Source organism: Leopardus geoffroyi, chromosome D4, assembly GCF_018350155.1.
Source record: "Leopardus geoffroyi isolate Oge1 chromosome D4, O.geoffroyi_Oge1_pat1.0, whole genome shotgun sequence".
Taxonomy (NCBI): Eukaryota; Metazoa; Chordata; class Mammalia; order Carnivora; family Felidae; genus Leopardus; species Leopardus geoffroyi.
In genome coordinates, this window is record NC_059342.1 from 29,364,399 (window position 1) to 29,377,672 (window position 13,274).

At 37.0% G+C, this 13,274-nt stretch overlaps 1 protein-coding gene across 5 annotated transcripts in view; it reads right to left on the reverse strand.

The window, feature by feature from the left end:
• Positions 1-13,274, reverse strand: part of FANCC (FA complementation group C) — a 276,077-nt gene that overhangs the window by 58,514 nt on the left and 204,289 nt on the right. For all 5 annotated transcript variants that reach the window (XM_045470322.1, XM_045470325.1, XM_045470324.1 and 2 more), the window contains one exon: positions 11,046-11,210. In XM_045470322.1, coding sequence (XP_045326278.1) covers positions 11,046-11,210 — 165 coding nt within the window. The remainder of the gene's footprint in view (positions 1-11,045; positions 11,211-13,274) is intronic.

A 13,274-nucleotide genomic window follows, 5' to 3' on the forward strand; every position in this document is an offset into this window, starting at 1 on the left:
TTATTTCAACAAATACTTTACAAAACAAAAACAAAGAGAAATTGGGAACCTACAGATTGAAAGAGATTTTTGAACCTATCAGCCAAATTCAGCTTTGACCTCTGATTCCAAAAGAATCAACTGTAAAAAAAAAATGGGGGACAATCAAGAGAATTTACTGTCTGACTAAATACATGATGGTGCTAGGGGCGCCTGGTTGGCTCAGCCAGTTAAGCACCCGACTTAATTCAGGTCATGATCTCATGGTTTGTGAGTTGGAGCCCTGAGTCGGACTCTGTGCTGACAGCTCAGAGCCTGGAGCCTGCTTCAGATTCTGTGTCTCCTTCTCTCTCTGTCCCTCCCCCACTCACATTCTCTCTCTCTCTCTCTCTCTCTTTCTGTCTCCCTCCCTCCCTCTCTCAAAAAATGAATAAATGTTAAAAAAAATTTTTTAAATAAATACATAATGGTGCTATGGAATTAGTATCAATTTTTAAATATAATAATGGTATTGTAGTTATATAGATTTTCATATACGGCATATGGAGACTTCCAGTCTCCTGTTGTGCATGAAAGGACCTTGGAAGTGACCGCTCTGTCTTAACAAGTACAAAGCAAAACAGACTGAAAAATCAACAACTCTTCTTGCATCCTTAAGGGAGGGTCAGGACACAGGACAAATCTTGGCCCCCAAGACTGGAAAGACAGACAAGCAAATACAGGAAATTGTGACTTACTGGAGTAGAGATCCACAAGTGTTAACTGCCATGGGAACCAGTGCCCAGGTAGGAAACCTGAGTTGTAATTAGTGAGTGGTTGCAGGCCCAGTGTGGATAACTCTTGAGAGTTAAAAATTCCAGTGGGATCCAGTTATGGAAGGGTCCCACAAAATTATGAAACTTAGGAGCTTAACCAGGTCCTCAGAGTAAACAGTGGGAGTAATTCCACTTCTACTTTAGGTTTTGAATACAATAGAGCACTCCATTCTTAAATTGTTTTCTTTTAACGTTTATTCATTTTTGAGAGACAGAGAGAGACAGAGCATGAGTGGGGAAGGGGCAGAGAGAGGGAGACACATAATCTGAAGCAGATTCCAGGCTCTGAGTGTTAGCACAGAGCCCAATGTGGGGCTTGAACCCATGAACTGTGAGATCATTACCTGAGCTGAAGTCGGACGCTCAACTGACTGAGCAACCCGGGCACCCCTAGAGCACTCCGTTCTTAACAAGGCCTGCCTTCAAGGGAAACTAGTTAATCAGAGCCTAACCTCATATGGTATTATCAGAACCTAACAGACCTAGGGGAAGGCAAATAACCAATTCCAGTCAGCTCTGGACATCTAAGTTAGGTGGAGAAAAAAACCTGAGGAATCTCATGAAGTTCACAGTCCAGAGGCATAAGCTCACTAAGACTGAGACCTAACTAAAAGACTATAGAACACTTCCCCTCCTCTCATATCTCACCACCAAAATACAAAAGCCTATTCACAGCAGTTGCTGTTACCTAGTACAGCATATCTAGCTATCAAGAAAACAATTACAAGGCATAGCAAAAGGAAAACAACAACAACAACAACAACACAGTTTAAGAGACAAGGCAATAATTATAACCAGACATGCAGAGATGTTAGAATTATTAGACTGGGAATTAAAAGCAACTATGATTAATATGCTAAGAGCACTAATGTATAGACAGCATGTAAGAACAGATGGGCAATGTAAGCAGAGAGAAGGGAATCTTTAAAAAAAAGTAGTATTAGAGATCACTAACAGAAATGAAAACACTAACAGAGATGAAGAATGCTTTTGGTGGGCTAAATAGTGGACTGGCTGAGGAAAAAATGTCTGAGCTAGAGGATATATCCATGGGAACCTTAAAAACAAAAAAAACCCAAAAAACAAAAAACAACAACAAAAATACCCGAAAAAACAAGAAACAAAGATTGAAAAAAACAGAACAGAATATTCAAGGAATGTGGGACAACTACAAAAAATATATGTGTAATTGATGTACTAGAAGGAAAAGAGGGAGAGAGAAAAACAAAAACATTTTGAAAAATGACGGAGTAATTTCCCAAATTAATGTCAGATACCAAATCACCATTCCAGGAAGCCCAGAGAATACCAAGTGGGATAAATGCCAAAAACTGCTCCTAAGCATATCACTTTGAAACTACAAAAAAAAAAAAAAAAAGAAAAGAAAAAAGAAAAAAAAAAATCAAAGATAAAACGTCCTGAAAGAAGCCAGAGGGAAAATACATCTTAACTATAGGGAAAACAGATAGGATTATATCCAACTTCTCAGAAACCATGGAAGCAAGAAGAGTAGACTGAAATATTAAAAGGGTTGTGAGAAAAAAAAAAAAATACACAATCTAAAATTCTGTACCCTGTGAAATTATTCTTTAAAAGTGAAGGAGAGGGGCACCTGGGTGGCTCAGTTGATTGAGTGACCAACTGTTGATTTTGGCTCAGGTCATGATCTTGTGGTTTGTGAGTTCAAACCTCACATCGGGCTCTGTACTGACAGTGTAGAGCCTGCTTGGGATTCATTCTCTCTCTGTTTCTGTCTCCCTCTCCCTCTCCGCCCCTCCCCTGCTCCCACCCTCTCCCTCTGTCTCTCTCAAAATAATAAATGAATGAATGAGTGAATGAATGACATGACACAAAAACAGATGCTCAGATCAATGGAACAGAATAGAAAATCCAGAAATGGACCCACAAACATATGGCCAACTAATTTTTGACAAAGCAGAAAGACTATCAATGGAATAAAGACAGTCTCTTCAGCAAGTGGTACTGGGAAAACTGGACAGAGACATGAAGAAGAATGAACCTGGACCACTTTCTTAAACCATACACAAAAATAAACTCAAAATGGATGAAAGACCTCAATGTAAGACAGGAAGCCATCAAAATCCTCGAGGAAAAAACAGGCAAAAAACTCTTTGATCTTGCCTGCAGCAACTTCTTACTCAACATATCTCCGGAGGCAAGGGAACCAAAAGCAAAAATGAACTACTGGGACCTCATCAAAATAAAAAGTTTCGCACAGCGAAGGAAACAATCAGCAAAACTAAAAGGCAACCGACAGAATGGGAGAAGATATTTGCAAACGACGTATCAGGTAAAGGGTCAGTATCCAAAATCTACAAAGGATTTATCAAACTCAACACATAATAATCCAGTGAAACAAGTAATCCAGTGAAGAAATGGGCAAAGACATGAACAGACTCTTCTACAAAGAAGACATCCAGATGGCCAACAGATACATGAAAAAATGCTCAACATTACGTATCATCAGGGAAATACAAATCAAAACCACAATGAGATACCACCTCACACCTGTCAGAATGGCTAACATTAACAACTCAGGCAACAAGAGATCTTGACGAGGATGTGGAGAAAGAGGATCTCTTTTGCACTGCTGGTGGGAATGCAAACTGGTGCAGCCACTCTGGAAAACACTATGGAGGTTCCTCAAAAAATTAAAAATAGAACTACCCTAAGACCCAGCAATTGCACTACTAAGTATTTATCCAAGGGATACAGGTATGCTGCTTCGAAGGGACACATGCATCCCAATGTTTATAGCAGCACTATCAACAATAGCCAAAGTGTGGAAAGAGCCCAAATGTCCATCCATGGATGAATGGATAAAGAAGATGTGGTGTGTATATAGTGTCATATGTATGTATGTGTATACACACACACACACACACACACACACAATGGAGTATTACCCAGAAATCAAAGAGAATGAAATCTTGCCATTTGCAACTATGTGGATGGAACTAGAAGGTATTATGCTAAGCGAAATTAGAGAATGACAAATACCATATGATTTCACTCATATGAGGACATATGTTTTGTAAGATACAAAACAGATGAACATAGGGAAGGGAAGCAAAAATAATATAAAAACAGGGAGGGGGTCAAAACATAAGAGACTCTTAAATATGGAGAACAAACAGAGGGTTACTGGAGGGGTTGTGGGAGAGGGGATGGGCTAAATGGGTAAGGGGCATTAAGGAATCTACTCCTGAAATCATTGTTGCACCATATGCTAACTAACTTGGATGTAAATTTAAAAATAATTAATTAATTAAATAAAGACATAAAAAAGAGAAAAGAAAAATAATATAGATCAGATATTCAGATCTACATAAAGAGCATCAAAGAAAAAATAATGAAGGCAAAATAAAAACTTATTTTCCTATTTTCAATATTTTATTTATTTATTTATTTATTTATTTAATTTTATCTATCTATCTATCTATCTATCTAGTTAGGGAGATCGTGAGCAGGGTAGGGACAGAGAAAGAGGGAGAGAGAGAATCCCAAGCACACTTCACACCCAGCACAGAGCATGACGCAGGGCTTGATCTCACAGCCGTGTGATCATGACCTGAGCCGCAATCCAGGGTCAGACGCTTAACTGAGCCACATGGGTAACCCTATTTTTCCTATTCTTAGCTGATGTAACAGAAAACAAATTGTTCAAATAATATTAAATAGGAACAAGGTACTCTATTATGTGTGTGTGTGTGTGCACTTATGTATGCTATGTATAAGTGAAATGTATGATAATGATACAAGAAACAAAAAGGGGGAATTAGGGTTATTTTATTATTGAATAGTACTCACACTATCTGTGAAGTGGTGTAGTGTTATGTGAAAGTGGATTTAGATTAGCTATAAATGTATATTTCAAACACAAAAGGCAGTAAAAGAGTGGAAGACAAAAAGAGGAACAAATAACAAAAGCAACAAATATAAACCAGTAAGGAATATAATTGATATTAATCCAACTATGTCAATAATCACGTTGAACCTCAGTGGTCTAACTGCACCAATTTAAAGATACAGATGGACAGAGTGGATCAAAAACAAGACTCAACTATATATACATTGTCTACAAGAAACCAGCTTTAAATATAAAGAAACAGACAGATTAAAACTAATGGATGGAGAAAAATATAACTAACACTAATTGAAAGAAAGCAGGAGTAGGTATACTAATTTTAGAGCTGGCTTCAAAGCAAGCAAAGTTATCAGGAATATAGAAGTTCATTACATATAGATAAAGGCATAAATTCTCCAAGAAGATATAACAATCTTTAACTGGTGTGTGCCTAATAATGGAGTATAAAATTATATGAGTAAAAAATAACAGAATTGCAAGGAGATGAATCTACTATCATAGCTGAAGATATGTCAACATCACTCTATCAGAAATGGACTGATCCAGTTGACAGAAAATCTGTAAGGACATAGTTGAACTCAAAAAACCATCAATCAACTATATATATTGCCATTTGTAGTCTACTTCATCCAACCAGAGCAGAACACACATCCTTCTTAAGTTCACAAGGAACGTTCACCAAGATACACCACATTCTGGCTATAAAACACCCCTTTCCAAATTTAAATTAATAGAAATCACACAGTATCTGCTCTAAGACCAAAAAGGAATTATAAACCAGAAATCAGTAACAGAAACATAACTTGAAAATCCCAAATTATGTAGAGATTCAACAACACACTTCTAAGTAACCCATGGCTCAAGTAAGAAACCTCAAAAGAAATTTAAAATTATCTTGAACTAAGTGAAAATGAGAACACAATTCATCAAAATTTGTGGTATGCAACAAAAGTAGTGGTTAGAGGAAAATTTATAGCACTAAATGCATATTCAGAAAATAAGCAATATCTAAGATCAACAACCTAAGTTTCTACCTCAGGGAGCTATATAGATAAAGAAGAGCAAATTAAGCTCTTAATTAAGATAAAGAAGAGCAAAGTAAACAGAAGAAATAATAACAATTAACACGGAAAACAGGAAATCAATAGAGAAAATCAATGATTTTCTTGGTTTTTGGAATAGATCAATACAATCAATTTAAGTCTCCATCCAGGCTAAGCTGAAAAAAAAAAAAAAAAAAAGAAAAAGAGAACATAAATTGCTAATGTCAGACATGAAAGAGAAGACATCACTACATCACTATGGGCATTAAGAGAATAATAAAGGAACTCTATGAGCAACTCTATGGGGATAAATTTGATAAACTTATAGACCAATATCTCTCCTTAACATAGAAACAAAAATCCTCAACTAAATATTAGCAAACTTAATCTAACAGTGCAAAAAGAATTCTGCATCACAACCAAGTGGAATTTGTCACAGGTATGCATGGCTGTTTTAACTTTTGAGAATGAATTAATGTAATCAATCACATCAACAGGCTAAAAAAGACAAATCATGTGATCATATCAATAGATGCAGAAAAGTATTTGCTAAAATCCAAACCCATTCAATACAAAAACTCAGTGAACTAGGGACAGAGGACAATTTTCACAAACTGATAAAGAATATCTATAAAAACCTAACAAGAATTAATAATGTTAAAATGTCCATATACCCAAAGCAATCTACAAATTCAATGCATCAACTATCAAAATTCCAATGGTAGTTTATAGAAACAGAACAAACAATCCTAAAATTTATATGTATCTCTGAAAGTCCCCAAGTAGCCATAGCAATCTCGAGAAAGAGCAAAGCTGGAGACATCATGCTCCCTGATTTCAAACTATTTTACAAAGCTATAGTGATTAAAACAGTATGGTATTAGCATAAAAACAGGCATACAGATTAATGTGATAGAACAGAGAACTGAAAAATAAGTCTATGCATATATGCATTTTATGACAAAGGAGCCAAAAATATAAAATGGAGAAAGGACAGTCTCATCAATAAATGAAGCTGGGAAAGAACACGAAAAATAATACTAAAATTTGTATGGAACCACAAAAGAACCTGAATAGCCAAAGCAATCATGAGAAAGAACACCAAAGCTAGAGGTATCACAATCCCAGATTTCAAGATATACTATAAAGCTGTAGTAATCAAAACACTACGGTACTGGCACATAAACAGAGACATAGATCAATGGAATAGAATAGAGAGACCAGAAATAAACCTATGCTTATATGGTCCTTTAATCTGACAAAGGAGACAAGAATATACAATAAGAAAAGACAGTCCCTTCAATAAATGGTGCTGGGAAAACTGAACAGCTGCATGCAAAAGAATGAAACTGGATCACTTTCTTATACCATACACAAAAATAAACTCAAAATGAATTAAAGATCCAACTGTGAGACCAAAAACCACAAAACTCCTAAAAGAAAACATAGGCAGTCATCTCTTGGACATTAGCCTTAGGCACATTTTTATGGGTATGTTCCATTGGGCAAGGGAAACAAAAGCAAAAATAAGCTATTGAGACTATACCAAAATAAAAAGCTTTTGCACAGCAAAATGAAAACACAACCTGCTGAATAGAAGATACTTGCAAATGATATATCTGAGAAGGGGCTAATATTCAAAATATATAAAGAATTTCTACAACTCATCACAAAAAAAAACAACAAAACAACCTACAAATGGTCTGATTAAAAAATAGGCAGATGACCTGAATAAACATTTTTCCAAAAAAGACATATAGATGGCCAACAGACACATGAAAAGATGCTCAACATCACTAATCATCAGGGAAATACAAATCAAACCACAACGAAACATCACATCACACCTGTCCAAACGGCTAGAATCAGAAAGACAACAAATAACAATGTGTTGGTTAGAATGTGAAGAAAAGGGAGCCCTTGTGCACAATTGGTGGGAATGTATATTGGTGCAGCTACTATGGAAAACAGAACAGATATACCTCAAAAAATTAAAATTAAAATGACTCTATGGGGGCGCCTGGGTGGCTCAGTCAGTTGGGCATCCGACTTCAGCTCAGGTCACGATCTCGCAGTCCGTGAGTTCGAGCCCCGTGTCGGGCTCTGGGCTGATGGCTCAGAGCCTGGAGCCTGCTTCCAATTCTGTCTCCCTCTCTCTCTGCCCCTCCCCTGTTCATGCTCTGTCTCTCTCTGTCTCAAAAATAAATAAACGTTAAAAAAAAAAAAAATGACTCTATGATCCAGCAATCCCATTAGTGGGAATATATCCAAAGGAAATGAAAATGTATCTCAAAAAGATATCTGTACTCCCATGTGTACTGCAGCATTCACATTAGTCAAGATATGGAAACAACCTAAGTGTCTATCAGTAGATGAATTAATAAAGAAGATGTGGTATATTTATGTAGTGGAATATTATTCGGCCATGAGAAAGACAGAACTCCTGCAATTTGTGACACAGATGGACCTGAAGGCATTAAGTAAAGTGAAATAAGACAGAGAAACACAAATACTGTATGATATCACTTTATGCAGAATCTAAAAGAGCTGAACTCACAGAAACAGAGACTAGAAAGATGGTTACCAGGAACTAGGGTGTGGTGAAATGGGGACATGTTGGTCAAAGAGTATAAACTTCCAGTTAGAAGATGAATAAATTCTGGGGATCTAATGTACATTATAGTGATTATAGTTGATATAATTTTAGTTGAAACAATATTTAAAGTTGCTAAGAGAGAAGATCTTAAATGTTCTTGCCACCAAAAAGAAATGGTGATTATGTGACATGATGAACGTGTTAGCTCAGCTATGGTGGTAATGATTTTATAACATAAAAAGTGTATCAAATTAACTTGTACATCTTAAGTTTACACAATGTTATATGTCAATTATATTTCAATAAAGCGGGGGGGGGGTGGAGGGGATGTAAGTAAATAATTAAGTAGATAAATAACTAAACAAACTGATATTTCCTCTTGTACCTACATGGAAACATAACAAGAAGCAAGTACACTTTATTGTCTAGTTTTGCAATAATACTTAAACATTTTTGGAAAACTCTTCTAAATTTTATCTAAATTATTTTAGGTGTACATATACTTAGATATTCTTCAGAAATATATAAATATGACATTTTTAGATTTTCTCATAATTTGTTATCTTATTCAAAAATAAAATTCATTTATAATATATTTTCTTTTTATTTTTAAACATTTATTTATTCTTGAGAGAGAGAGAGAGAGACAGAGCATGAGTGGGGGAGAGGGAGACACAGAATCTGAGGCAGGCCCCAGGCTCTAAGCTGTCAGCACAGAACCCGATGAGGGGCTCGAACTTAGAAAACTGTGAGATCATGACCTGAGTTGAAGTCGGATGCTTAACCGACTGAGCCATCCAGGCACCCCTATAATATATTTTCTTACACTTAAGAATGGATCATTGACTTTATGAAGGAGAATTAAAATGTTTGCTTTCTCATCTCCAGCTGTTTGTGAAAAGATGAAACCAATACATCAGGTATTTCTTTTGACTCATGGCAGGGAGACAACTACTCCAAAGGAACTGCACTAAACTATAAATGAAAGCAAATATGAGGAAAGCGATTTTTCCCCTGGCTTCAGAGATGTTAATAATTTACCTCATTGTGCCATATTCAATAGAATGTTTCCAAATTACTGTTGTAGTACTAGTTAACTGTGGCACCAATTTGAGACCAATCATTAAGAGTCTAAACAAAAAGGAATTAAATAATTCAAACATAGATGTAATACATTAATATTTCATCAAGAGGATTACACTGCTGCCTTAAAACTGAATCTCTAGAGGTGGATGAACTTGCTGTGTTGCTCATATTCATCTGGTATCAACAACAACAGGTGTCAACAGGAGTTCTGTTAAGAGAACTGGGCAGTACGCACATGTGGTAGAGAAATATCAATGTGTTGAATAACTATTCCGAAGCTCATGGTTTTTCCTGGGACAGCCGTGTTGACATTTGCACTCGAAGTGCAGCAGCACTAGTGAGCAAAACCACTGTGCCCAGCACGAGTCAAGCAGGGAAACGGTCACCGTGTTCTTCACTCTGTGTACAGTAGTAACACTGCCGGTTTCACACAAAAATGTGTTTGATGAAGCAGCATAAAATATTAATTTTACTGAATTTTACACTGGCGAATACTTTTGATTAAAAAAACATTGTGTGTGGTGAAAAGGAAAGCATGCATAATGCCCTTCTGCTGCATGACAAATCCGGGTGGTTGTCCCGAGGAAAAGCACTTGCAAGTGTAAGAGCTGAAAGATCAACTGGCCACCTTTTTGTCATGGAAATTTACATGGAAGAATGGCAAACAGTGGCTGCTCAGAGTTGAGTATTTGGCACACATTTTCTCAAAAATTAGTGAAATGACCCTTGTACTTCAAGGAAAACAAATGACAGTATTTTGTAGCCAATGATAAATGTGAGTGTTTAAGCAGACTTTGAATCCTGGAAAATTCACTCCTGTCCGTGGGAGCTTGACAGCTCCCCAACACCTGAAGACATTTCTGATGGGCTTGGTGCTGACAAGAATGAATGTAAGTTTTGATACTATAAAATGAAATATGTCAAAGTTGAAAAGGTCTACATAACTTAATAAACCAGTATTTTCCAAATGAACCATGCATAAGGCTACAAGATCCTGCTTGGGCAAAAGAGCTTTTAAAAGTATACCACAGACATCCAATGGGTTTTAATGCAACAGTATGAAAAGCTCATTGTTATAATTTCAGATTCAGCATAGCAACTAACCTTACAACACTACCATTTTCAAAACATTTTGAAAATCCACAATTATCTGAGATGGCTACTGCAGTATTCCTGTCTGTTCCAATATATCTCTATGAGGCTGAATTTTCTACACTTCAATAGAAACAACATACCAGGCTGTACCAGGCTGCACACAGAAACATGTATGAGAGCCCAGCTGTCTTCATCAGACAATAAAGAGATTTGCAAAAACGTAAAATAATGCTGCTTCTGGTATACATATTTTCTTGGAAAAGATCACTTTTTAATAAAAATATGCTATTTATGTGAACATGTAATCAATTTATTATTTGAAAATGAATACTTTTAGAGTATCTGTTATTTTCAAATATGATAAAATATTGATAAATACAATGCACATTTTTTAAAAAAAGAACTCACTGGGATCCTCAATAATCTCTACGATCATAGAGTGGTACTGGAACCAAAGTTTGAAAATCGCATTTCCAATATGCTGAAGTATTCTAAGAAAAGGAAAAACAATGCTGGATGAGAGAGTAAATGGTATCACTTACAGCAAGAAGGCCTCATTCACAGCATCAAAGAATTCGGGCCAGAGCACTTCCTGAGGTTCATGTCCATGGTAGGTGAGCAGAGCCTCCACCAGTGGTTGGATATCTGGCAGAGTTACAAGTGGTGCACAAACTCGCGACAGGAACCTTATCTTTTCAGGAGCCATTCTATGGAATGAATAACAAATAATTATCCAAATCTTAGAAAATCTTCATGCTAAGATTGACAAGTTACTTGCTTTGTCCCTCACATAAAGGGGGCTACCCTAACACCATCTATGAATTCTTCTCTTACTCCATTCTCTAGAAGAAATCCTTTAGTCCCATTTTTTTTTTTTTTTTTAAATTTTTTTTTTCAACGTTTATTTATTTTTGGGACAGAGAGAGACAGAGCATGAACGGGGGAGGGGCAGAGAGAGAGGGAGACACAGAATCGGAAACAGGCTCCAGGCTCCGAGCCATCAGCACAGAGCCCGACGCGGGGCTCGAACTCACGGACTGCGAGACCGTGACCTGGCTGAAGTCGGACGCTCAACCGACTGCGCCACCCAGGCGCCCCCCCTTTAGTCCCATTTTAACACCACTTATTCTCAAGACTTTGGCATAACTATCTAGAGGCACCTCCAATTTACCATGCCCAAAACAGAACTCTTGAATTCCTTCCCCAAACATTCTTTCCCCAGTCCTGACAATCTCATTTCCTCAGGCTTTGAAGGCCATCCTTGATTCCCCCCTTTCTCATGCCCCTTACCTAATCCAACAGTAAATACCGTCAATTTATCTGACAACTTCCCTACATGCGCTTCACTACCCCCTAATTCACCATCACCTCCAGCCTAGGTTACCGTAGGAGCCTTCTAAGTTCTCCCTGCTTCTGTCTTCACTCCCACTGTTTATCATTAAAACAATTCCAGCAACTCTTTAAAAATTCAGATCACTTCACTTGTCTGCTCAAAGCTTTGCAATGGCTTCCCACCTCAGAGAACTAGCAAAGTCTTATACTGGCCGCTGAGGCCTTCCATGACAGGGCCCCTTCTGTTTCTCTGGCTTCATCTCCTTCCACTTTTTCCCTTGCTCATCCTACTCCAGTCCTCTAGGCCTCTAACTACTCCAGGTGGGTCCTGTTGTTCATTCTGCCCAGAACTCATGGCTAGCTAGCTCCTTCATTCCATATCAATCTCAGCTCAAATGCTGCTTTATGTGACGGCATCCCTGACCATCCCATTTAAATGTACTTACCAATATGGTAGCAATCAGCTACATGTGGCAATTTAATTTAAATGAAAGAAAATTCAAAATTCCTGTTCTCAGTTGCACCAGCCACATAACAAATGTTCAACGGGTACATGAGGCTAGTGGCTTAAAGTACTGAACACTGCAAATTTCCAGAACTTGTCCATAACTCCAGGAAGCCCCAGTGGACAGCAGAGCTTAATAGAGAAAATGCCATCTCACCCCACTGTGTATCTCTGATCTCACTTACCCTGTTTTACTTTTCTTCAGAGTACTTTTCATCACCTGACCTATAATGTATTTATTTATTTATTGTTCATCATCTGTTTTTTCCTGTTAGGATATCAGCTTTATAAGGACAGATACTGTTTTCTATTTTGATCTCTGCTCCGTTTCTAGCATACAGGAAATGATTCCTTACACATACACATATATGCTCAAGAAATAGATGTTACATGAATAAATCAACTAGAGATCAATAAAATGAAAAGTTTGAGATGTATGCTATTAGAGCTTTTCCTAGCTATATTCATATATAAATCTAGAAATTTAGCATGTGCTTTTTGAAACACAAATGGAACCATAGCAGAGAACATAAAGCTGTTCCTCACTTTTTTTTTTTTTTACTTGCTGCCTCATATTAAAAAATGTATGTTCTAGGGGCGCCTGGATGGCTCAGGTTAAATGTCCAACTTAGCTCAGGTCATGATCTCATGATTCCTGAGTTCGAGCCTGCATCAGGCTCTGTGCTGACAGCTTAGAGTCTAGAGCCTGCCTTGTTCGAATTCTGTGCCTCCCTCTCTCTCTGCCCCTCCCCGATTCATGCTCTGTCTCTGTCTCAAAAATAAATAAACGTTAAAAAAAAATTAAAAAAAAATTTTTTAAATGTGTGTTCTATAATTTAACAAAGCCTCTATTTATAGGCATTTAGGTTATTTCTAATTTTTCAATATTACTGCTGAGAATTACTGTTACTATTACTGCTATAGTTTATTACTA